Source organism: Ostrea edulis, chromosome 7, assembly GCF_947568905.1.
Source record: "Ostrea edulis chromosome 7, xbOstEdul1.1, whole genome shotgun sequence".
NCBI lineage: Eukaryota > Metazoa > Mollusca > Bivalvia > Ostreida > Ostreidae > Ostrea > Ostrea edulis.
In genome coordinates this window covers 68,668,078-68,693,822 of record NC_079170.1, presented here as the reverse complement: position 1 = coordinate 68,693,822, position 25,745 = coordinate 68,668,078, and the positions used below count along the sequence as shown (strand labels likewise).

The 25,745-nt window shown below is 35.8% G+C and overlaps 1 protein-coding gene across 1 annotated transcript; it reads right to left on the bottom strand.

The window, feature by feature from the left end:
- Positions 1-23,644: 23,644 nt before the first annotated feature.
- On the bottom strand, positions 23,645-24,727 carry LOC125656340 (uncharacterized). Its single transcript, XM_048886951.2, has one exon. The coding sequence runs from the start codon at positions 24,725-24,727 to the stop codon at positions 23,645-23,647; it is 1,083 nt and encodes a 360-aa protein (XP_048742908.2).
- Positions 24,728-25,745: the final 1,018 nt, after the last annotated feature.

Genomic DNA, 25,745 nt, shown 5'->3' with positions numbered 1-25,745 from the left:
CAATCAGTCAATCCATCAATCAATCAGTCAATCCGTCAATCAATCCATCAATCAATCAGTCAATTGATCAATCAATCAGTCAATCAATCAATCAATCAGTCAATCAATCAATCATGTATAGTAGGTCAGCCTCGTCTCTTCTCTAATAATAAGAGTTTCTGTACGATGTTACTCTCCTTGTGTGCTCGTAGGATGTACATTTTCAGAGATCCCACTATTATGATGGAATTTTTCGTGAACTTCAGACCCAGTACTGTAGAGATTTCGAGGCACATTCTTACGTTTTAGTGACTGTTCTTTACAATAATCTACTTATACGTACATTGATATTTCTTACTTTATCTTGTATCTATGATCGAGTGCACTGACAATGAATGCAATGTGACCGATCAACAAGGGATGCTTACTCATCCTAGGCACCTGATCCCGCCTCTGGTGTGTCCAGGGGTCCGTGTTGGCCTAACTATCTATTTTGTATTGCTTGTAGGAGTTATGAGATTGATCACTGTTCGTTATCTTCATCTTTCATGTTCCCTGGTTTGTCTGCATTGGCAAGGCTATGATAAACCCTCTATTTTGTTTTATGCATCCAATGAGTATATAATCTCTCCATTTATATATATATATATATTCAATTATGTAAACTCCCCATTTTTTTCCGATCTGTAGGATTTTTAATTACTATAATTTCGGTGCAAAAACACGTTTTCATTGCGCAGCCATTATATAGCTGTTTTACAGCGTTTTACAGTCAAACGTGGCTGCGTTAGACCAGATCTTCCATTTAAGGCTGAGAATGAATTCTATTGATAACGGATACGTCATTCTCGTCATGCATATTTATGAGAAACGAAGAAATTGTCACGCAGAGAGCCACGGGTGAAAGGGGAGATGAGCGTATACGATGATTTATACAAATATATAGATAAATTTTGTGGAATACACCAGCATTTTTCATGCAGTAAGAGCGTGGATAAAAAAAATGCTGACCCTGGAAAAACATCATATAGCTTAAGTCCATAAGTATGTCAAATACTCACACAATTTTGAAATATTACAAATCAAAATATTTCTATGAAATTCTTAATCAAAATAACCCAGTCTCACCTGGCAAAACACGATGGAGTGAACTTTTAAATGTAGACGATAGGGAATGGAAATAATTCATAAAATTCATTTCAGAGTGACAAAAGACAGTAAACTCCATTGGTTTCAGTACAGAATTATAAACAAAATCTCAGCTGCTAAATCCTTCGTATTCAAAATAAAAAAGTAGGCTCTAAATGGTGCACCTTATGCCACTCCGAGGAGGAAGCAATGGAACATCTTTTATGGGAATGTGATTGCTTACAACTATTTCTAGCAGAATTTGAACAACGTTTGGAAGATCTGATTGGGCGACAGATAGCAACCCTTATGTTCGCTCGTATTCAAAACAATAGTGATATAAAACACTATCAATTCATGACTGAAGAAAATATTGAGAGCATCACGAGTATATGCATGAGTAGTATAACGCGACTAGATGGCTGGTTCAATTGAGTGCAGTTTTGAGTGCGGTCCGATAGGGAGTTCAACGGAGTGCAGTTTTGAGTGTAGTTTGGAGTGCGGGGTTTTATAGACAGGTCAAGCAGTTGGCCAGGTGGCCGGGGCCACCTGGCGCGGTCAAGCTGGGCAGGTGGGGAGAGGTGGTGCTGTGTAGCAGGCGCGGTGTGGGGGGATAGCGTGTGAGCGTTTTGTATTCCTGGTGTATTCCTTTATGTTAAATTTTCAAATAAAAAGAATTAAAGAACAATGGTTGAAAGTTTACACATTTAGTAGTATAACGGGTCCCGATAGGGAGTTCAACTGAGTGCAGTTTTGAGTGCGGTCCGATAGGGAGTTCAACGGAGTGCAGTTTTGAGTGTAGTTTGGAGTGCGGGGTTTTATAGAGGGGGTCAAGCAGTTGGCCAGGTGGCCGGGGCCACCTGGCGCGGTCAAGCGGGGTTGGCGCGGTCAAGCTGGGCAGGTGGGGAGAGGTGGTGCTGTGTAGCAGGCGAGGTGTTGGGGGGGATAGCGTGTGAGCGTTTTGTATTCCTGGTGTATTCCTTTATGTGAAATTTTCAAATAAAAAGAATTAAAGAACAATGGTTAAAAGTTTACACATTTATTCAATGAACAATTTACACGCAGATAATTTACTGGTCCGTAGTATTGCATCATGTCTAGAAAAATAGATAGGCGAGAGGTTTCGTTTTCATTTCTCGGAAACGCGGCTATTTCTGAAAATCGCTATGACTTTGTTTTGTAAACAATGAGCTCAGCTATTCGGTAGTTCTCTAAAACTGAATTCGGTTAACATGCAAAGAGTTTCATCATATGTTCACTATATTGTGTGGTTTGAGTCAGATCTTTCTGCAGGAGAGGTCATTACTGCCCGTGAAGGACTGCAAAATTTAGGCCTATGCTCGGTGCTTACGGCCTTTGAGCAGGGAGGGATCTTTATCGTGCCACACCTGCCGTGACACGAGACCTCGGTTTTTGCGATCTCATCCGAAAGACCGCCCCATATAGTCGCATCTGACGACAAGCAAGGGGAAGTGAGGATTTATTCTAACCCGGATCCCATATAGTTTTGCGCAATATATTTAAAAATAATTCATTTTACTCTAAAAGTACTTTGGACCTAAACTCTAGTATGGATATAGCAGAACAGTTTTATAGTATATAAAAACAACTATCTGTGCACTTCGCACCCTATGAGATCACAACGAAAAAGTACGTCACGACGTACATTTTACAATTCATGTCTATATGGTGTCGTTCTATTGATAGGCGTTATCAAGTGATAAGCCGTATACGTGAAAAATTTTCTTGTCAAATAATATATTATTTCAATTTCGTATCAAATCACTCAACATTTTTTATATTTGCGCGAAGGTCATAATTCACATTGTGACCTTGAAATCGCTCCTCTATTTTCTCCCGATCCCAATCATCACTACGTTATGTAAGAAAATCTAATTTACATAATGATTGCGAGCAGAGTGTAAAGGAGTGACGATATACGGTGTATGGTGGTGTATAAAGTATATATATATATATATTTATATTCCTGTTACCATAGGAAAAGTTAGGACACACTTCTGACACCTAAAGAAACCCCCCCTTTCCGCATCTGATTATGTCTGCCCTACTCTTGAAAATGAAAAAAAAAAAAAAAAGAGTATCCTGCATTAGATGCATTTTAAATTTCCCTTTATCGGAGCACTTGGTCTCTATAGATCTGGGTTTTTACTATATCAACTATCTTTTTCTTTTTCTTTTTTTTTTTTAATATAAGAAGTCTCATAATTGTTCATGAAAAAGTGAAGATAATGAACAATATTATATAATGATTACACAATTGAGAGTAGGGTAAACACGGATCCTTGTTAAAGTAAATATGAGTGGTGGCAACTGCTATGCATTATTTTTGTATGGGGACGCCTTAATTCAATGAGAAACAATTTCTCGGAATTAGTCAAAGATAAACCAGTTTGTATATTTTACATTTTATTGAACATGCAATTTTTAAAACCATTATAAGAACACATGGACACAAGTCATACAGTTTGAACGCAATCACACAAGTTCTCTCTTCTTTTTAGGGGTTCCAGGGTTTTGATGGCTCGTTCACCTCGTTGCAGAAGTCATTACTTCGATTTCTAGTGGCTGTCAGTCACTTATCCAGGGTCCTAACTGTCCGCATTTGTAACAGGGTACATGGGGAAATCTAGCGATCAATGCTCCATTTCACTACAGATGTACCAGAGGTTGTTATTTTTCGATGCTGCGAGTTTGGTTTGATCTAGTTCCTCCACCTTTTTTTATTTTTTTTCAAGGATAGCCATGTGCTTGGTGACCTTCTGTTCAATTCAATGATTCTGTTCCCAATACTGAGGTGATATAGATAATGAAAAACTTTTTTTCTTTGTGTCTTGAGGGTATTCCCAGCTCTCTCCTCAGGCTAGTTCGGGGAATAAATAGATTTCTGACAGGGCAATGCATGGCCTGAACCATTTTCACTGGTGAGTATCTAATGTCAGCTGAGCAGACCTCTCATACGTTAGATAGTCAAATGCTATCTGACGTATTTCATACCGATTGTTAGACCGTTCTTGGCACACTGATTTCGACTATGGATAACTCCTTTAACCGGATCAGGATATAGGGCTCACGGCGGGTGTGACCGGTCGCCAGGGGATGTTTACTCCTCCTAGGCACCTGATCGCATCTCTGGTGTGTCCAGGGGTCCGTGTTTGCCCAACTATCTAGTTTGTATTGCTTATGAGATTGATCATTGGTCGTTAAAGTCGCCTTTCGTGTATTAGGCTGTAATAACCCATTAGGATACTCTTGGGGAGACTGTCGGTTTTTAAACACGCTTTTTATACTTTGTACGACGCCTCTTTTTTCTTTTCTTTCCTTTACCCCCTTGGACGGCTCCGGCTATGGCACTAACAACCATAGGGAGGAGAATGGAAAATATTCCGTGTCCTTTCTGACGCCTGACTCCGCGATGATACTTCATCGTAACTCGACTTTTCTCTTCAATACACCTTTCGGAAATGAAGTTTCACCAGTGTTCTACCATTTAAAAAGGGCATGGGGGTCCCCAGAGAGGTCATGATGTGAATGTCGATGGTATCGAAATGTTTTTTACTCAGTTTTAAATATTCGGCCCTGATGGGTTCCCATTTGGCTTGTTGTCCGTCCACCAGGTGAAACGTACAAGGAACCACCCTTAATAATTTCAATTCGTTGGACCCCACCACTTGAGGGTTCACGACATCGCAATACACGTACATGGATTTCTGATTTTCGTACACATCCGTGGTATTGTTCCCCAAGTAAGTCACGTTGACCCACTTGGTCTCCGGTTCGTTTGGCAGGATGGGTTTCTGACTATCCATACCGAGCTTGTAAGCTAAGGATGTGGGGAAGTGAACGCACAAGGGGATTTTTTTTTTAGTGTTTTCCCTTTAAACTGATACATGATTCGCTCGTATTTTTCGAAATTAACTAATTTCATGAAACTCTCTTCTTTAGGGTTACCCATCGTTTTCCATATCTTTTTCATACTTCCTGCCAGTCCTTCGTTGATTTCGTCGATTAAAGCCGCGGAATGAACGTAAGCTCCGGATCTGAAGTGAATTCGGACGATAGCCATCTTGCTATCGATGATTTGAGTCCAGGGGGTATTGGGCCATTCGACCAGTACGGGACACTGCCTCAAAGGAAGCAGCTTGACTTTTTCCAGTCGAAACCGTCCCCATTTGAAAATATCCGGATTTTTGACGTGGGGAAGGAAATCTTCGGGGACGAGGATATCGAAATAAGCCTCTTCCACTGTGATGTTTTTCAAGGCATTGGGAAACATCATTTCGGTTAAACCGACTTCCCAATCCCCGTCCGTCAAATCCAGGGATTGGGGTAATAAGATTTTAAACTGAGCTGCCGTATTGTTCGGAAAGGATTCCTTAGACCCATCACTGGGGAGCGTAAAATAAAACCCTTCACGTTGAGCCATGATGACTCAAATGATGAAAATGACCAACTCCCGTCTCTTCATACTGGTGCCCATCTTGTAAAGTATCTTATGTGAGTTCGCTTCGTAATACCCATGTGATAAAAAATAACACATTTTTGTAGGTTTACAACGTTTATTTATTGCATATTTTAGATGAAAAATGTCATTTGATGTAGCTTTTTCCTTCAAGTAGATGCAGGTCAATATTTGAATGAATTCAGTTTTGAAAGACGGTGTTTCTCGTTATACAGTGGTGTGATTATGTCACATCGGTTAGTCCTCCTCCTCCTCGTCTTCCTCCTCCTCCTCGTCTTCATCATTGTCATACTTATCTAGGTAAGATTCAAGTAGATATTTGTGTTTGCGAAGAGCCATCTTGGTTGATTTCTTTAATCCATGATTGTCGGACACAAATTCATCGATGGCGTCCGTCACCTTTTCGTGCGTTGTGTCTTCTTGCAACTGATACTGATCGTAAAGGAACCGCTCATACAGTTTTCTAAACTGTTGGTAAGTTTCTCCTTTGGTCTTTTCGTCTGCTTTCTTACTAGCTTTCTTTTCTGACATATTTTGGTTCAAGTATTTCTCGTATCTCTTCTGCCACTCCCCGGCAATATGTTTTCGCGCTTTATGTGCCATTTGGCGAAAGACGATATTCTCTTCCTCTGCGTCACTGTCAGTATCACTCTGTGTTGGAGAGACATCACTCATGTCAATATCCTCTTCCTGATTGCTGTCCCCGTGTTTTAGTCTTTTGTGATGCATCATGGCATCTCTTCGAGAAAATAAACCATGACACTCTGAACACTCAATCATGTTAACTGCTCGAATGCATAAAAGTGAATGAATAATTCCTGGATTTTAGGTTCTTTATATGTTTTCACCACCACCACCACCACGTAATTACCGGTCGCATTGCTCAGTGATAAGAGTGTTTGTTTCCTAACCAGAAGTTCATGAATTCGATTCCTCCTCATGTTATCGCCAACCTCAGACGTAAACATTGGTAGTGATTGGTCCTCCAGATGCACCGCATTTACGGGTCTTATGGTGGTAGGCGTTTTCAGGCTAAAGAGCCATCAATGCTACGGGTAGAACCACCAAGCATAGTATTTCAACCACAAGTGGTGTATATAAGGGTGAAAATTTCTCGGGATACGTGAAATAACCACCCAACTACTACCATCCACACTTTCGTTAACATCACACATACACTCTACCTACACTTTCGTTAACACCACATACCACAACCATTATTTTCATTAACATCACACACCACCACTTATATACCACGTACCACCATTCACATTTCCATAAACACCATTTTCACACAGCTAATGCCACATCAGATGCTAACACATGTGTTTTAACACCTTTTTGTTCTACACCAATCACACCACTACCTATACAGGTCTTAGAATTGATAGTTTTACATATCAATATCAACGAAAGAGATAGATCTACCGTTATTAGTTTGCATGTATCACCATCGTACTACCATTCACATTTCCATTAACACCACCTATACACCACATACCACCACTCACACACCACTTACCACCACCTATACACCACATACCACCACCTGTACACCACTGCTGGCACATCAGATGCCATCACTTACATATTCTTTAACATTACTCACACCACTACCTATACAGGTCTGAGAATTGATAGTTTTACATATCAATATCAACGAAAGAGATAGGTCTACCGTTATTAGTTTGAATGTATTACCATCATACTACCATGCATATTTCCATTAACACCACCATACCACCACTCACATTTCCCATTAACACCACATACCACCACCTATACACCACATACCACCACTTACCACCACCTATACACCACTCAAACACCACATACCATCACCTATACAACCCATACCGCCACCTGTACACCACTACTGGCACACCAGATGCCATCACTTACATCTTCTTTAACATTACTCACAACATTACCTATATAGTTTTGCATTTCTGGACATGACAATATTAATGAAAGAGATTGATCTACCGTTTTTAGTTTGCATGTGTCACCACCATACAATAACTCACATTTCCATTAACACCACATACCATCACCTATACACCACATACCACCACTCATACACCATCTATACACCACATACCACCACTCAAACACCACATACCACCACCTATACACCCCATACCACCAACTGTATACCACTACTGGCACACCACATGCCATCACTTACATCGTCTTTAACATAACTCACACCACTACCCATTTAGGTCCCAAGTTATGTATTTCTCACCATAACAATATTAATGAAAGAGATTGATCAACCGATATTAGATTATGTGTCACCACCATACTACCACCCACATTTTATTAACACCACATATCACCACTTGTACACCACACACTACCGCTTATACGCTAAATAACACCTACTCCCCACTATCGGCACACCAGTCCTATGACTTTGGAAACTTTAACACTACTCAGACTATTATCTATATAGGTCTCTTTCCATAATATTAATTAAAGAGGTTGATTTAGTTTTATTAGTTTGCATGTTTCACCACCATAACACCGATCACATTTTCGTTAACACCACACACTACCAACCAAATTTTCACTAACACCATATACCACCAAATTTGAACCACATACCACCCCTCACATTCTCATGAACACGACTACTGGCACCGCAGTTGCTACCACTCATATTTACTTTAACAAGGATCCGTGTTTACCCTACTCTCAATTGTGTAATCATTATATAATATTGTTCATTATCTTCACTTTTTCATGAACAATTATGAGACTTCTTATATTAAAAAAAAAAAAAAAAAAAAAAAAAAAAAGATAGTTGATATAGTAAAAACCCAGATCTATAGAGACCAAGTGCTCCGATAAAGGGAAATTTAAAATGCATCTAATGCAGGATACTCTTCTTCTTCTTTTTTCATTTTCAAGAGTAGGGCAGACATAATCAGATGCGGAAAGGGGGGTTTCTTTAGGTGTCAGAAGTGTGTCCTAACTTTTCCTATGGTAACAGGAATATATATATATATATATATATATATATATATATATATATATATATACACTTTATACACCACCATACACCGTATATCGTCACTCCTTTACACTCTGCTCGCAATCATTATGTAAATTAGATTTTCTTAACGTAGTGATGATCGGGATCGGGAGAAAATAGAGGAGCGATTTCAAGGTCACAATGTGAATTATGACCTTCGCGCAAATATAAAAAATGTTGAGTGATTTGATACGAAATTGAAATAATATATTATTTGACAAGAAAATTTTTCACGTATACGGCTTATCACTTGATAACGCCTATCAATAGAACGACACCATATATAGACATGAATTGTAAGATGTACGTAGTGACGTACTTTTTCGTTGTGATCTCATAGGGTGCGAAGTGCACAGATAGTTGTTTTTATATACTATAAAACTGTTCTGCTATATCCATACTAGAGTTTAGGTCCAAAGTACTTTTAGAGTAAAATGAATTATTTTTAAATATATTGCGCAAAACTATATGGGATCCGGGTTAGAATAAATCCTCACTTCCCCTTGCTTGTCGTCAGATGCGACTATATGGGGCGGTCTTTCGGATGAGATCGCAAAAACCGAGGTCTCGTGTCACGGCAGGTGTGGCACGATAAAGATCCCTCCCTGCTCAAAGGCCGTAAGCACCGAGCATAGGCCTAAATTTTGCAGTCCTTCACGGGCAGTAATGACCTCTCCTGCAGAAAGATCTGACTCAAACTACACAATATAGTGAACATATGATGAAACTCTTTGCATGTTAACCGAATTCAGTTTTAGAGAACTACCGAATAGCTGAGCTCATTGTTTACAAAACAAAGTCATAGCGATTTTCAGAAATAGCCGCGTTTCCGAGAAATGAAAACGAAACCTCTCGCCTATCTATTTTTCTAGACATGATGCAATACTACGGACCAGTAAATTATCTGCGTGTAAATTGTTCATTGAATAAATGTGTAAACTTTCAACCATTGTTCTTTAATTCTTTTTATTTGAAAATTTCACATAAAGGAATACACCAGGAATACAAAACGCTCACACGCTATCCCCCCAACACCTCGCCTGCTACACAGCACCACCTCTCCCCACCTGCCCAGCTTGACCGCGCCAACCCCGCTTGACCGCGCCAGGTGGCCCCGGCCACCTGGCCAACTGCTTGACCCCCTCTATAAAACCCCGCACTGCAAACTACACTCAAAACTGCACTCCGTTGAACTCCCTATCGGACCGCACTCAAAACTGCACTCAGTTGAACTCCCTATCGGGACCCGTTATACTACTAAATGTGTAAACTTTCAACCATTGTTCTTTAATTCTTTTTATTTGAAAATTTAACATAAAGGAATACACCAGGAATACAAAACGCTCACACGCTATCCCCCCACACCGCGCCTGCTACACAGCACCACCTCTCCCCCACCTGCCCAGCTTGACCGCGCCAGGTGGCCCCGGCCACCTGTCCAACTGCTTGACCCGTCTATAAAACCCCGCACTCCAAACTACACTCAAAACTGCACTCCGTTGAACTCCCTATCGGACCGCACTCAAAACTGCACTCAATTGAACCAGCCATCTAGTCGCGTTATACTACTTGCATGATAACGTCTTGAAGTAGTACTATTTACATATAACACAACTAGTGACGTAAAATGCAGTCTAGTACTGGTTACATATAACACACTTAGTGACGTAAAATGCAGTCTAGTACTGGTTACATATAACACACTTAGTGACGTAAAATGCGGTCTAGTACTGGTTACATATAACACACTTAGTGACGTAAAATGCAGTCTAGTACTGGTTACATATAACACACTTAGTAACGTAAAATGCGGTCTAGTACTGGTTACATATAACACACTTAGTGACGTAAAATGCGGTCTAGTACTGGTTACATATAACACACTTAGTGACGTAAACTGCGGTCTAGTACTGCTTACATATAACACACTTAGTGACGTAAAATGCGGTCTAGTACTGCTTACATATAACACACTTAGTGACGTAAAATGCAGTCTAGTACTGGTTACATATAACACACTTAGTAACGTAAAATGCGGTCTAGTACTGGTTACATATAACACACTTAGTGACGTAAAATGCGGTCTAGTACTGGTTACATATAACACACTTAGTGACGTAAACTGCGGTCTAGTACTGCTTACATATAACACACTTAGTGACGTAAAATGCGGTCTAGTACTGCTTACATATAACACACTTAGTGACGTAAACTGCGGTCTAGGTTTGATGCTGTAGAAGATAAAATATTAGTACTGTATTCCACAAACACTCATCCGCGTGACCTAGAAATGTTATGCAAAAGATGTAGACTCTCATTATGTTATGCATTAAGATATATTTCAGCAATTCATATCCCGCTTGTATTAAATATATACACGACGATTGTCTCAGTGTTGACTTGACTATTAAAAGTAAATAAGCGGTCGAGAGTCCGAAAGCTACATTAGAGGGTCTGCGGGGTTAGAACATTGAATTTGTTAAAAAAGAAATCAAAATTAAAATGACTTGTCAATTAAACTAAAATGTTTACTTATTAGTAAGGTGAAGATAACGAACAGTGATCAATCTCATAACAAGTACATTTCATTTGAATCCTGCGTCTGTGCTTCGTGATATATTTCTGTAGTTGTTTTTTATTGGGGGGGGGGGGGGGGGGGGTTCTTGTGTACGAGGTTCGTCATGCATTGTTTATCCCGTGAATGGATTGATAATCAAACACTCCTGATATACTACCGTACGATCACATCTATATATTGATTTAAAATACTATGCATGACAAATGGCTACATCAACTGGCCTTGAAAACAATGAATAGTAGTCCAACATTTGTATGCCGACATTTGTCAATGGTTTCTGTATGTACGCTTATGATATAACAACCTTATGAGTCTGCATGTGGAGATGTTCAATTTACCAATTATTCTTTTTAAAAATCGTGCATATGGCAACCATTCTTATTTATGATTAAAGTCTAAAATTTACATATCAATGTCTATATGTTGCAGATTAATGTGTAAATTTTACAGATTAAAGATTAAAATTTACAAATCAAAGTGTAAAATTTACAGATTAAAGTATAAAATTTACAGCTTAAAGTTAAGATTTATAGATTAATATGTAAATTCTGCGGATTAAAGTGTAAATTTACAGTTTAAAGGGTAAAAATTACAGATTAAAGTGTAGATATAGTGCAAATTTTACAGGTTAAAGTGTGGGAAATACAAAATAAAAAAGTGCTGATGTGCCACTAATACGTTTCCGTATTCATGATATTTAATTCATTCGCGATAAATGTTCCATTAACGAATTTTATGCGCTTGGGTTAACTAAGGAAGAAACGTGTATTCATAACCACTGATTATATTATCGTCTTTATTGAAAAAGATAGCATTAGAAAATAGGTATCGGTAAGTCATTTATTAATAATGAAAATCGATTTTCTTTTTCTATTATTATGGACACTGCGCTTCTAACATTTTTTTTTTTATCATTAATGGACGATTCGTCTGTGCTCTAATGAAAAAAGTTAATCATTAGTGGTTATGATGGTGTGTCATTAATGTTCGGTCACGAATTATTGTACACCCTGGGCGTGTAATAAACTGACAGAAAGTTAACCAAAACAAGGTCCAGATTTATTCCGTGACAATATATGGTAAAAGACTGAAATACAAATTGTAACAATCCTAAGGACATCATTTGAATACAGAAATTATTTTGATGTCACGAATTGCGTTCCATAGTTTTGAAATTTGAACAGCATCTTAGAGTAAGAAACTTATGCAATAAAATATCTGATTCCTATCAAATGTCTATAGTTATTTCGCTTAAACAATTATCAAGTAAAATGCTATTCAATAATATAAACTATTCACTAAATATGCATTCATGAAACACAGATGCTTAGAGAAGACAACAAACGACGCGACAGACATCTACATGTGGCGACAGACATCTACATGTGACTTACAGATTGTGCAGAAAACAAAACAACAAAGCATTTATCTCCTAACTTATGCATTGAACAGAATATTCTACATATTCATTACAAAGTTTCTGCATACATACACAATTACTTACACTGTAATTTCCTGAGATTTAGATAAAAAATCAGACGGAGACTGTCGACGCGTCTGCATCATGACGTAACATAAAGGTAACCAAAAATAGCAAGTCGTACCAATTCGACTCGCTTATCGCGACAGCACAATTAATATACTTTTTTGCATTTGCTAATGCAGAGTTCATGATTAGTGGATTTCTATCATTAATGGTTGTTACAACCCTCACTGCTACATACCTGACTGCTAAACATGGGTTTAAATTTGTGGTACTTCACATACAGTCGGTGACGTCTCAGTATGAGTGAAAAATTCTCGACGGGACGTGAAACAAACAATGAAACAAACAAACCAAAAAGAAATTGTGACACTAGTGAGAATTGTATCCAAATGTAAAGTACAACTTAGTACAACAAACTGTCACTTCACCTGGGAAAATTGAAAGTACAAACTGTCACTTCACCTGGGAAAAACTGAAAGTATTTCGTTTTCAGCTTCCTTTACTGATACATAGGCGGTTCAAATCATTTTGGGGTATTTCAATAGCATCAATTTGAACCCCATGAATATCACATTAAATTCTCTATGACGTAGTTATTATTCTCAGTGAGTTTAGCAACTAGAGATGATAAGACACTTTTAAGGTTTCCTACTACACCTTGAAAGGGTTTTTCAAATCCGTACTTGTAAACTTTAATGAGTTACTTAATCATCAAAGATATGATGATACGTAATAAGTACACATGTCATAAAGGCAAAACAAATCCAATCCTGGAGAAAAAGAACATGATTTTCAAAAAAAAGGTATTTCAATAAATGACACAAAAGACACTAGCAGGATATGCGGGTTAGTAAACTGATACCTTGTCCGTAAATATACAAACAATCCATCCATACCAGTAATTTCACAAAACATTTTCATCACGCCATCTGGTGACCTAGTGTTATAGAATATAAGTATTGATGTAGTTACGATGAAATCATCCCTGAGTATCTACATGTATAATGTACCATACTATTATTGTTTATTACTGAAGACATACGTCTTATGGCATACATGTTTACAAAAATAATAAACAAGTTAACAATTGTATTGTATGGCATGGCATTATATGGTATGTTACACAATACTGATGTGAATTTATAGACAGAGAATGCTATATAAGTAAATCATTACGTAAATTAAAGGCACAGTAAAGATATTTCCCCAAATCACACAACTCTTTGCAATATTTTACACTTAATAATTGTATAAGTTTCACACCAGATGGGTTTTTCCAATAATACCTCTTGATATGATTCCTGCGCAATTCAATAAAGTAAGGATATTTTAAAATAAAATGAAATTCATCCTCAATATCTAAATTACAAAGTTTACAATAGCGGTTATTTCTTGTTACATTAAAATGACGTCCACTCTCAATGGCAAGATTATGCGAAGACATTCTAATTCTACTAATATGTTTTTTATAAACATGTGGTATAGCCTTCATCAAGTACAATTGCAATGAAAAATAGTCATAAATGTACATATAAATTTTACATCTTCGTGAGTAGTTGATTTGTTCAACAATACTCTGCACAAAAATATCAGAAATTCTTTGCTTAATTATTGGGAAATAAGTATTACAATATACGCCTTTATATTCTTGATTACACCATATATTACCCAAACCTATATTAAATAGTTCTTTTTTTTTTATATGGATAGCCCAATTAATCACACGATTTCCATCCTTGTCAGCCTCTTCATGTAAACTTTTGTAACATGTTTTCAAAATGCAATTTTCACTTTGTAATAATTTAAACCAAAATTTAAAAATTCTAAACCAGCGAACAATGTGCATGGGCAGTCTGCCTCTTTCTATATACACCATAGCATTATTTGCAGTTTTCCTGACACCCAATACAGACTTCAAATATTCCAAGTGCACTTTTTCAACATCTTTTGCACTATGGCTACCCCAAACTTCACAACTGTAATTAAGTATACTTGCAACATATGTATCAAATGAGGATAACATTGTTTTTGTCTTTAAATACATTTGGCTGACTTTAGATTTCAAGGAAAACATTACGTTTCTGCCCTCACTGGCCAATTGCTTTTGTGTGGTGCTAAACTTTCCATTGTAATTCATTAAAACATCCAGGTATGTGAATTTATCAACAATTTCTATAGGTTTCCCATTCCGATGCCACCTTTCATTACTGCTAATTTTACTCCCATTTCTGAAAATACCTATTTTTGTTTTTTCTACATTCACTGAAAGATCCCACTTTGTGGTATAAGTAAAAGATGTATCCAGCATGCTCTGCAAATCATTAGCACTTTCGGAAAACAAATAACCATGTCGTCTGCATACATCAAGACAAACAGATTTAATTCTTGTATTTGTACACGGACCATCCCTTTTGTTAAGAATTTGATCCCAAAATCATTAACATATAATGAAAAAAGTATGTATGACAATACTTCCTCCTGTAATAAACCTATATCATTTTTGAAAACCTCAGACAACAATCCTGCTGATCTGACACAAGACTTCATATTTTTATAAATCACACGAATAATACCGAGTAGTTTCCCCTTTATGCCAACAGTGCTAAGTTTTTTCCATAATTTTATTCTTTCAACTGAATCGAAAACCTTTTTAATAATCTACAAAACAGCAGTACAACTTTGTTTCTTACCTGATGTCATATCAATAATTGAACTCGGCTAAATATAGCCTCCATTGTGTCCCAGTGTGGCTGAAAACCAAACTGCGCATCGGTAATAACATCATTGGAATTTGACCATAACAATAATCTCTGGTTCAAAATAGAAGTAATAGTTTACAGAAACAACTAACTAAGCTAATACCTCTATAATTATTTGGGTCTAATACATCCCCTTTCTTAAGTATTGGAACAATGACCGACTTTGACGACATTTGAGGGAAGAAACCTGATGAAATAAAAGCGATTAAATAATTTGTAAATAATAGGTACAAGAACATTTTTAAATTCAATAAAATGTTCATTAATCAGCAAGTCTGTCATACAATATGTTTATGTACTGTTTAGACTTATATAGAGTCTGTCTATGTACTGCTTAGACTTATGCAATCTGTTTATGTACTATTTAGACCTATACAATATGTCTATGTACTGTTTAGACTTATACAATCTGTGTATGTAGTATTTAGACTTATACAATCTGTCTCTGTACTGTTTAGACTTATACAATCTGTCTATGTATTGTTTAGACTTATGCAATATGTCTATGTACTGTTTAGATTTATACAATCTGTATATGTACTGTTTAGACTTATATAATCTGTTTATGTATTGTTTACACTTATACAATCTGTCTATGTACTGTTTAGATTTACATGTATACAATCTGTCTATGTACTGTTTACACTTATACAATCTGTTTATGTACTGTTTACACTTATACAATCTGTCTATGTACTATTTAGACTTATACAATATGTTTATGTACTGTTTACACTTATACAATATGTTTATGTACTATTTAGACTTATACAATATGTTAATGTACTGTTTAGACTTATACAATATGTTTATGTACTATTTAGACTTATACAATCTGTGTATGTACTGCTTACATTTATACAATATGTTTATGTACTATTTAGACTTATACAATATGTTAATGTACTGTTTAGACTTATGCAATATGTTTATGTACTATTTAGACTTATACAATCTGTGTATGTATTGTTTAGACTTATAAAATCTGTTTATGTACTGTTTACACTTATACAATCCGTTTATGTACTGTTTACACTGATACAATCTGTTTATGTACTGTTTAGACTTACATGTATACAATCTGTCTATGTGCTGTTTAGACTTATACAATATGTTTATGTACTATTTAGATTTATACAATCTGTCTATGTACTGTTTAGACTTATACAATATGTCTTTGTACTGTTTAGACTTATACAATCTGTATATGTACTGTTTAGACTTACATGTATACAATCTGTCTATGTACTGTTTACACTTATACAATCTGTTTATGTACTGTTTACACTTATAAAATCTGTCTATGTACTATTTATACTTATACAATATGTTTGTGTACTGTTTACACTAATACAATATGTTTATGTACTATTTAGACTTATACAATATGATAATGTACTGTTTAGACTTATACAATATGTTTATGTACTATTTAGACTTATACAATCTGTGTATGTACTGTTTACATTTATACAATCTGTTTATGTACTGTTTACACTTATACAATCTGTTTATGTACTGTTTACACTTATACAATCTGTTTATGTACTGTTTAGACTTACATGTATACAATCTGTCTATGTGCTGTGTAGACTTATACAATATGTTTATGTACTATTTAGTCTTATACAATCTGTCTATGTACTGTTTAGACTTACATGTATACAATCTATCTATGTTCTGTTTAGACTTATACAATCTGTCTATGTACTGTTTACACTTATACAATCTGTTTATGTTACTGTTTACACTTATACAATCTGTCTATGTACTATCTATACTTATACAATCTGTGTATGTATTGTTTAGACTCATACAATATGTCTTTGTACTGTTTACACTTATACAATCTTTCTATGCACTGTTTAGACTTATACAATATGTTAATGTACTGTTTACACTTATACAATATGTTTATGTACTATTTAGACTTATACAATCTGTTTATGTACTGTTTAGACTTATACAATATGTTTATGTATTATTTAGACTTATACAATATGTCTATGCACTGTTTAGACTTATACAATATGTTAATGTACTGTTTACACTTATACAATCTGTCTATGTACTGTTTAGATTTATACAATCTGTGTATGTAGTATTTAGACTTATACAATCTGTATGTACTATTTAGACTTATACAATCTGTGTATGTAGTATTTAGACTTATACAATATGTATATGTACTGATTAGACTTATATAATCTGTCTATATACTCTTTAGACTTATACAATATGTCTTTGTACTGTTTAGACTTATACAATCTGTCTATGTACTATTTAGATTTATACAGTCTGTCTGTCTACTGTTTAGACTTATACAATCGGTCTATGTACTGTTTAGACTTACATGTATACAATCTGTCTTTGTACTGTTTAGACTTATACAATCTGTCTATATACTCTTTAGACTTATACAATCTGTTAACAGAAGTAGCGTCTTTTTCAGACATAGTCTTTATTTCTGAGCATTGGCTTTGTAAGGACAACTTATCAATTCTAAATACATCTTTCCCAAACTCCATATACAGTATTGCTACTCCTGGTATTTTTAGAAACAACATTACAAGAGGAGGAATTGCCTTTTTAATTCGCAAATCCACTGAATTCAATATTCAGGGTGTAAGGTCATATAGCGAAAGAATTATGAGTATTAAGCTCGCTTATGGTGCAAATGAACTGTTTATAATTGGATGCCTTCTGCCATCTACAAATGTACATTTCGAATAATACAAAAATGTATTATCAGAAGTCTTCGATTTATTTGATGAACTGTGTGAAATTGGACCTGTACTTATTTGCGGTGACTTCAACACTGACTTTATAAGCAAAACCACAAGCTCAAAGTCAAAGCTTCTTACAGAACTAATGCATGACAGAAACGTGTGTAGTATATTCAAGATGGAAAATCAATACACATTTCAAACAAAAGACAAAACTTCCAAATCTATCATAGATTACATTTTAGTTCCTGAATGGCTAGAGTGTGAAGTAAAGTACAAGGAAATCTTTAACGACTTCAAATATGAAATATCAGACCATTCACCTCTACTTTGTGAAATAAATACCTCAAATATTTTTCAACTTCTGCCACCTGATATGTCAAGAAATATTCCTAAATGGTCATCTGCTGATCCCAAAAACCTTAAGAACTTTACAGAAACAACTCAACATCTTTTGAATAAATCCAATGTAACTAATCTTTCCACAGATGATATTGACCAACACCTTGTTTACGTTACTGCCTCACTTCTATCTCCCGCAGACCAACTTATACCATATGGAAGATTTAGACCTCATCTCAAACCCTACTGGAAAAGATCAAACCTACAAATTGTTCATTATGAAATGAGGTGTGCGCGACGAATATGGAAATCAGAAGGATCTCCCAGAGATAAAGACAGCACATCTTATGTAAATTACAAAACCAAAAAAAAAAAGATTTTTCGACAACAACACAGACAAGCAAGAAAAGACTGGAATCTTTCAATATTTGATGAAATAGACAAAGCTGCAGAAATTGACATACGAACATTCCATAAAACAGCATGGAGAAACACAAAACGTACTTCAACAGCAATTCCACAAAAATTAACTTACAACGGTAATACAGCAGACGATGTCAAAAGCATATGTAACTTATTGAGAGACTATTACTCTGATCTTGCTGAGGAAAAATATGTACCAGATAAATTTGATGACGATTTCAAGCAAAATATTGATAATGATATTGAGCGCATAGAAAAGAATATCAACCTTCAAAATAAACCTTATCCAAAAGAAGATCACATAACTCGAAATGATATTATGGACCAAGTGAAACACCTCTCTAAATGCAAGGCTCCTGGACCTGACTTCTTAACAAACGAACATCTTATACACGGAGGAAACAAATTGATTGAACATTTATGTATACTCTTCAATAATATATTGGAGTGTAAATATGTACTTGAAATGTTTAGAGTAGGTAAAATTATATCGATATACAAAGGTAAAAACAAGGATAAATATAATCCTACAAACTATAGAGGTATCACACTTACTTCTGTAATTAGCAAATTGTTTGAAAAAATACTTTTGTCACGAATTGAACAAGTTTTACACATAATAATGTGACTTTTCCACACGATTTACAGTTTGGTTTTAGATGCGAATATGGAGCGATTCCAGCTTGCTTTGTTTTGAAAGAAGCCTTAAATTATTATATCTCAAGAGGTTCACTGGTTTTCTGTGCATTTTTAGACAATGAAAAGGCTTTCGACCGAATATGGTATAATGGCTTTCTGATTAAATTGTATTATCTGAATATTGACAGTAGATTTTGGCAAATTTTAAAATACTGGTATAATGATAGCAAATGTTTTGTATCTTTTGGAGGTCTTAATTCAAGCCTGTTTAAAATATTTGTAGGACAAGGAAGAGTGCTGAGTGCTTTTATGTTTCTTGTATAAATAAATGATCTCTTGCATGAACTGTGTAAATATAATTATGGACTAAGACTTGGAGATGTACATATCCCGAGTATTTTATTAGCTGATGATACTGCACTTACTAGTTATTCACCAAAGGTCTTACAAAATATGTTAAATATTGTCGAAGAATATGTTTACAAATGGAGACTACATTACAATCCATCTAAAAGTGTTTTCGTTACATTCGGTAAATCACAAAAAAGGATTACTGTATTACTCTTTTTGGTAATGATATTCCTCAGAGTGACTCAATACTATACGCTGGATGCCTTTTACAAGGAAATATGAAAAATGATAAATTAACAGAACGTGTATGTAAAACTGCGAAATGTAAAATACATTCGTTATATTCAATCGGAGTCAACAAAACTGGATTACACCCAGCTGCCTTCTGCCTTCTATTCTTGTGAACTCTGGCCGACTTTATCAAATACTGAAATTCAAAAGCTTGAATATATCCAAAAACACTTTTCTAGGATCGTGCAAGGTTTTTCGAAATTCTCACATTCACTTGCAAGTATATCGAACCTTGGACTTTGGACTATACAAGGCTATATAGATAAATGCCAACTGCTCTTTCTTGACAGACTCTAGAGAGCGCACCATTCCTCTATTTTTCCCCAAATATATCGATTTATTACTGACACTCCGGTATCTTCAACGTTTTTACCAACTAAGACTTTATTAAAAACAGCAGAAAAATATCAACTCTCTGACACTATGAATTCCGCAACTGTCTTCAACAAAAAAGAATTCTCAAAAATCGTTGTGAAAACTATACGGACAACAGAGAAAAGACAATGGAGAGGTGCATTATCTTCTGATCCATCTCTGTCTACATTTGGAAAAATCCACACAAGACTGTGTCCAAACAAACTCTGGTACCTGATGAAAGAAGATCCGTCGAAACGGTTGCTATTTAATTTTCTCATACACCTTTCATCTATGAAAATCGTTTCTAAATTGTGCTCATTCAGTGACAAATATACGGATAACTACAACTTGCACATTCTCCTCGAATGCTTTTACACATTAGATGATAGACAATGTCTTTTAGAAATGATATTAGATATTATTGATGTTCATGAATATATTCTTTTTGAAAATCAGGATACAGAAAAACAATATCTATCGTTACTGGGTTGTATTGATGAAACTAGTTTCAATGACATATCCTTTTGTAAATGGAAAGAAATAATGCTGTGTGTTGCAACGATAATCTACAGAATAAGAAGTTGCTTTATTGTAGATTGCCGAAAGTTCTAGTTGATTTGTTACCTGAATATATGGTTATATATATTATAGACATGTTACTTATATTCTCCACTATGTAAATATGTTCTATGCTTGATACATGTAATTTCCACAAACTCTCCGTTAAGTCGGAGGAAATAAAGAATATCTTATCTTATCTTATCTTGTTGTTTAGACGTATACAATTTGTCTTTGTACAGTTTAGACTTATACAATCTGTGTATGTAGTATTTAGACTTATACAATCTGTCTATGTACTGTTTAGACTTATATAATCTGTCTTTGTACTGTTTAGACTTATACAATCTGTCTATGTACTGTTTAGACTTATACAATATGTCAATGTACTGTTTACACTTATACAATCTGTTTATGTACTGTTTAGACTTGTACAATCTATGTATGTACTATTTAGACTTATACAATCTGTTTATGTAATGTTTACACTTATACAATCTGATTCTGTAATGTTTACACTTATACAATCTGTCTATGTACTGTATAGACTTATACAATCTATGTATGTACTATTTAGACTTATACAATCTGTTTATGTACTGTTTAGACTTATACAATCTGTTTATGTACTGTTTAGACTTATACAATCTGTCTATGTACTGTTTAGATTTATACAATCTGTCTATGTACTGTTTATTCTTATACAATCTGTCTATGTACTATTTAGACCTATACAATATGTACTATTTAGATTTATACAATCTGTTTATGTACTGTTTAGACTTATACAATCTGTCTATGTACTATTTAGACTTATACAATATGTCTATGTACTGTTTAGACTTATACAATCTGTCTATGTACTGTTTAAACTTATACAATCTGTCTATGTACTGTTTACACTTATACAATCTGTCTATGTACTGTTTACATTTATAGAATCTGTCTTTGTACTGTTTAGACTTATACAATCTGTCTATGTACTGTTTAGACTTTTATAATCTGCTTATGTACTGTTTAGACTTATACAATCTGTCTATGTATTAGTTAGACTTAAACAATCGGAAGTCACCTTATTTTTCTATTTTTTTATGTTTGTATTTAACAAGATTTAGAAAACTTAGGGAGGCCTCAATGTTATTCTTGTTTAGGTTGTCTGAGTTATAGTTTTTATGCTCAGGGATCTCCCTATTATAGGGGTTGTAAATAAGTTGTCAACTTCTTCAATCGTCATTAATAAATGATAATTTTCAACCAACAATATGTATTATGTTGTTAATTGCCATGCAAAATAACAAAGCTTCACGGCATGAGAAAACCGGTTTCTTCGAATAGCATTTTATATTCTTATAGAAATGGAGAGCATAAATATATTTTGATGGATTTGCTTTCGGGTTATTTTGATTTGCTTTCAGGTGATTCTGATTTGCTTTCAGGTGATTCTAATTTGAGAGGTATACAATTTCTTGTTACATTGTTTGACAAGTTTCTCATCAGGTTTGCTATATACCTATTTACATGTGACACTCAATATCTACATGTACATATGGAATGCATTAATATGTTGACTGAATAATTTAGTTTGGTCATCTCTGTCTCCCCTTTAGAATGTTCACAAACTCTTCCAGCCTCGTCTTGATAAACTGGATTAAAATTAGATATTGCGAGTAAGAAAATCTAATCTACAGAGACCACTTAGAGACCGAGTCATTCCTACTGAGAGAACATATTACCCCACCTCTGACAAGTTAGCTGGGAGATCCTGAATAGTGATTGGCTCATTACTGTCACACGAAGACGTGGGGTATTCTATCCAACTTATACCAGGCTTCCTTGCGAGTTATCTTTCTTGTTGCATTTGTCAGCAACAATGGCTGCCAAACGGTTTGCAAGTTTGGCAGCAGACGAGATCGAAGAAAAGAAGTTCGTTTAAATTCAGTTGTCTTTAAACAAGGAATATTTATGGTATGGTGTTGTCTGTAGTTCTGGCTGCAATAGTCTCATGCATATTATCATAATAGGTCATCGGTGGGGTAAATCCGTTACCTAGTAATCTAGTGATGACACCAGGTCACTAAGGTTTATACCGTGCGAGGCGAAGCCGACCCCGGTATAAACCTTAGTGACCGTGTCATCCAGTACCAGGTCACTAGATGACTAGGTAACTAATAATCTACTCACGCCACTGAGAGAGTCTTCCTACAAGGTACCTCCCGTTAGCTGGACATGTTTTCAAGGTAACAAAACAGTAATCCAATATTCCTCTGACTTTTACACCCGCTTTAATATTGTGACATGTCCCCCGCCCATATCACAATGTAAAAGCGGGATAAGAGGAGTCTCGAATTAGCATGCATGTAACAGGGTGTTTTTATTTAAACAGTATTTTATTATGATAATTCATTATAGGATTTGACAGCAGGCAGTACCTATATATAAGTCTTCTCCGTGTAGCAATTGTTCTACATATATGCAGGTCTTTGAAAGTTCTCAATATAAGTACATTTTTATTTCCAGCATTTGAGAATTCTTTTGATTTCTGATCTTAATTTTGTGTCCAAGAGTCCGTAAATGAATGGATGGATTGCTGAATCTATGATATCGGAATTATAGGCCAGCAGACTCACGGACAACTCCGCGTAGGTCAGACGGTACCAGAACGTGTGTTCTCCCAGGACCATGGACAGCAGAGTGATGACGGTGGAGGGAATGAGATTGATGGCGTATATTCCAGTGAGGAGCATGAACGTGTAAGTGAAGCGATGTCTGCTGAAGTGTCCATATAAATTTTGTCTGGAGACGGTTTTCTTTAACATCGTATTAAGGCGTTCTCTAGTCTTGCTCATTTCTTTCTTCGGTGGCGTGTAGGTGTCGCTTTCTGCAGAGCGCGAGTCTGGGTCAGGAGAAAGTTTACTAGATGAATTAGATGGGGTTGTTCTCGTCTTTCTGATTCTCGTTAAGCCCCTGTAAATGACGCGAGCTATAAGGGAGTACAACACGGCCATGATGATCACTTGACAAAACACGAAGCCGATACGTAATGTGGTGTGTATTATTGCAGATTTCTCATATTTATCGCCGTGGATCTCGCTGCACTGATAGAAAGACATGTTTCCCAGAGAGTGTTTCCGGTGTTCTACGGATTTGACTTCTAGTTCACCAATGAAAATCCAGATTGGAGTCTGTGATATGAAAGCAATTAATAGTATCCCGATCAGGGACATCCACTTGAATTTTAACGCGAAAGGTTTTGAACCGCTGTAGTAGACAAACAGAAAACGGTCAATCGTTATCAAGAGCAGAATCATGGACGACACCGCGACAAACACATTAATGAAATAGGCCCCGCTCTGACAGATGACGTCCGATTTACGCACAATGAAATTAAAATTCAGATACACTCGAAAGACAGGTCCTGTGATACAAACAATGGCATCGTTTATGGCCAAAAATGGGACGAAAAATCGACCTGAAGCCCTCCAGTTGGGCATTCGAGACATATACACAAACACAATGATAATGTTCGATGAAACTCCGACGACACTGGTTACCATGAGAACGATGGATATCGGCAGTCGGTCTACAGCCATTAGGTGGTTAATTGATTCTAAAGCTGCTCTATCGGATACTGTTGTCGCCATATCTGTACAAAAATGTCAATACGATTTTTTGGTTTTTTTTTAAAACTCGGTGAAAAGTCTCCTTCACATCGAACTACTTGCAGTGTTTCGAGTTCCCGCGGTTAATTACAATAACCGTCTGCCTCCTTTAAGAGCGGATGTCTGCGTTCAGAGAGGAAAGGAATATCCGTCAAATATGCACCGATTGTCGCTACTGAGTTATCAACGCACTCTCTGCTCAGCAGTATCAAAACTGATCGGGTGATATTTTTCTCTACAGAAAAAAATGTGTTATTCTGACTGGAAATCCCATCATTATTTCGTCAGGAGAGGTTGATTATTGTAAGAAGTATATACATGTATAATGAAAACATTTCTGTCACAAAGAACGATATATCGTTGAATTACCCTATGAACTTGATTGATCTAATAACAATTCAGAAACAGATTTAAATGATAAGTAATAAAATTATTAGTTTTTCGTTGGATTGAGGTATGCTATGAAAAAATAAAAGACGGGAAACTTTGCAACATGCGCTACGCGCAATGATGCAGTTTTTCTGTCTCTTATTGTGGTATATCTATCCACACAACGACAGGGGCGGATTCAGGAATTGCGGTTACGGGGGACGCCACTTTATGAGGCAGGAGGTCTGGGGGCCGCCTTGAGACCCCCAGTGGGTCCAGAACGAAGCCCTGGTAGCGGATCATGGAGCGAAGCCCCCGGAAGCACCTGGATTTTACAGATTTTATAGGGCTTGAAATATGTTTCCTATTTATAGTCATTTGTACTATTTTCTATCATTTTTGATAAGGTGAAATAAATGACACAAATTTTAAGGGTTTTGGGGAAAAAAAATAAGTTCTCCCAATAAGGTAATTCAAGAAATCAAAAGATTTTGCCATTTATTTCTCCGGGAGTGGAAGAAATTATTGCTTTTATTGTCGTTTAGTACATTTTTCTAAACAAAATACTACGATTTACCTT

What these genes read in the sequence shown, in the direction of transcription:
- LOC125656340 (XM_048886951.2), bottom strand. Translation starts at nt 24,727, where the DNA reads ATGGCTGTAGACCGACTGCCGATATCCATCGTTCTCATGGTAACCAGT.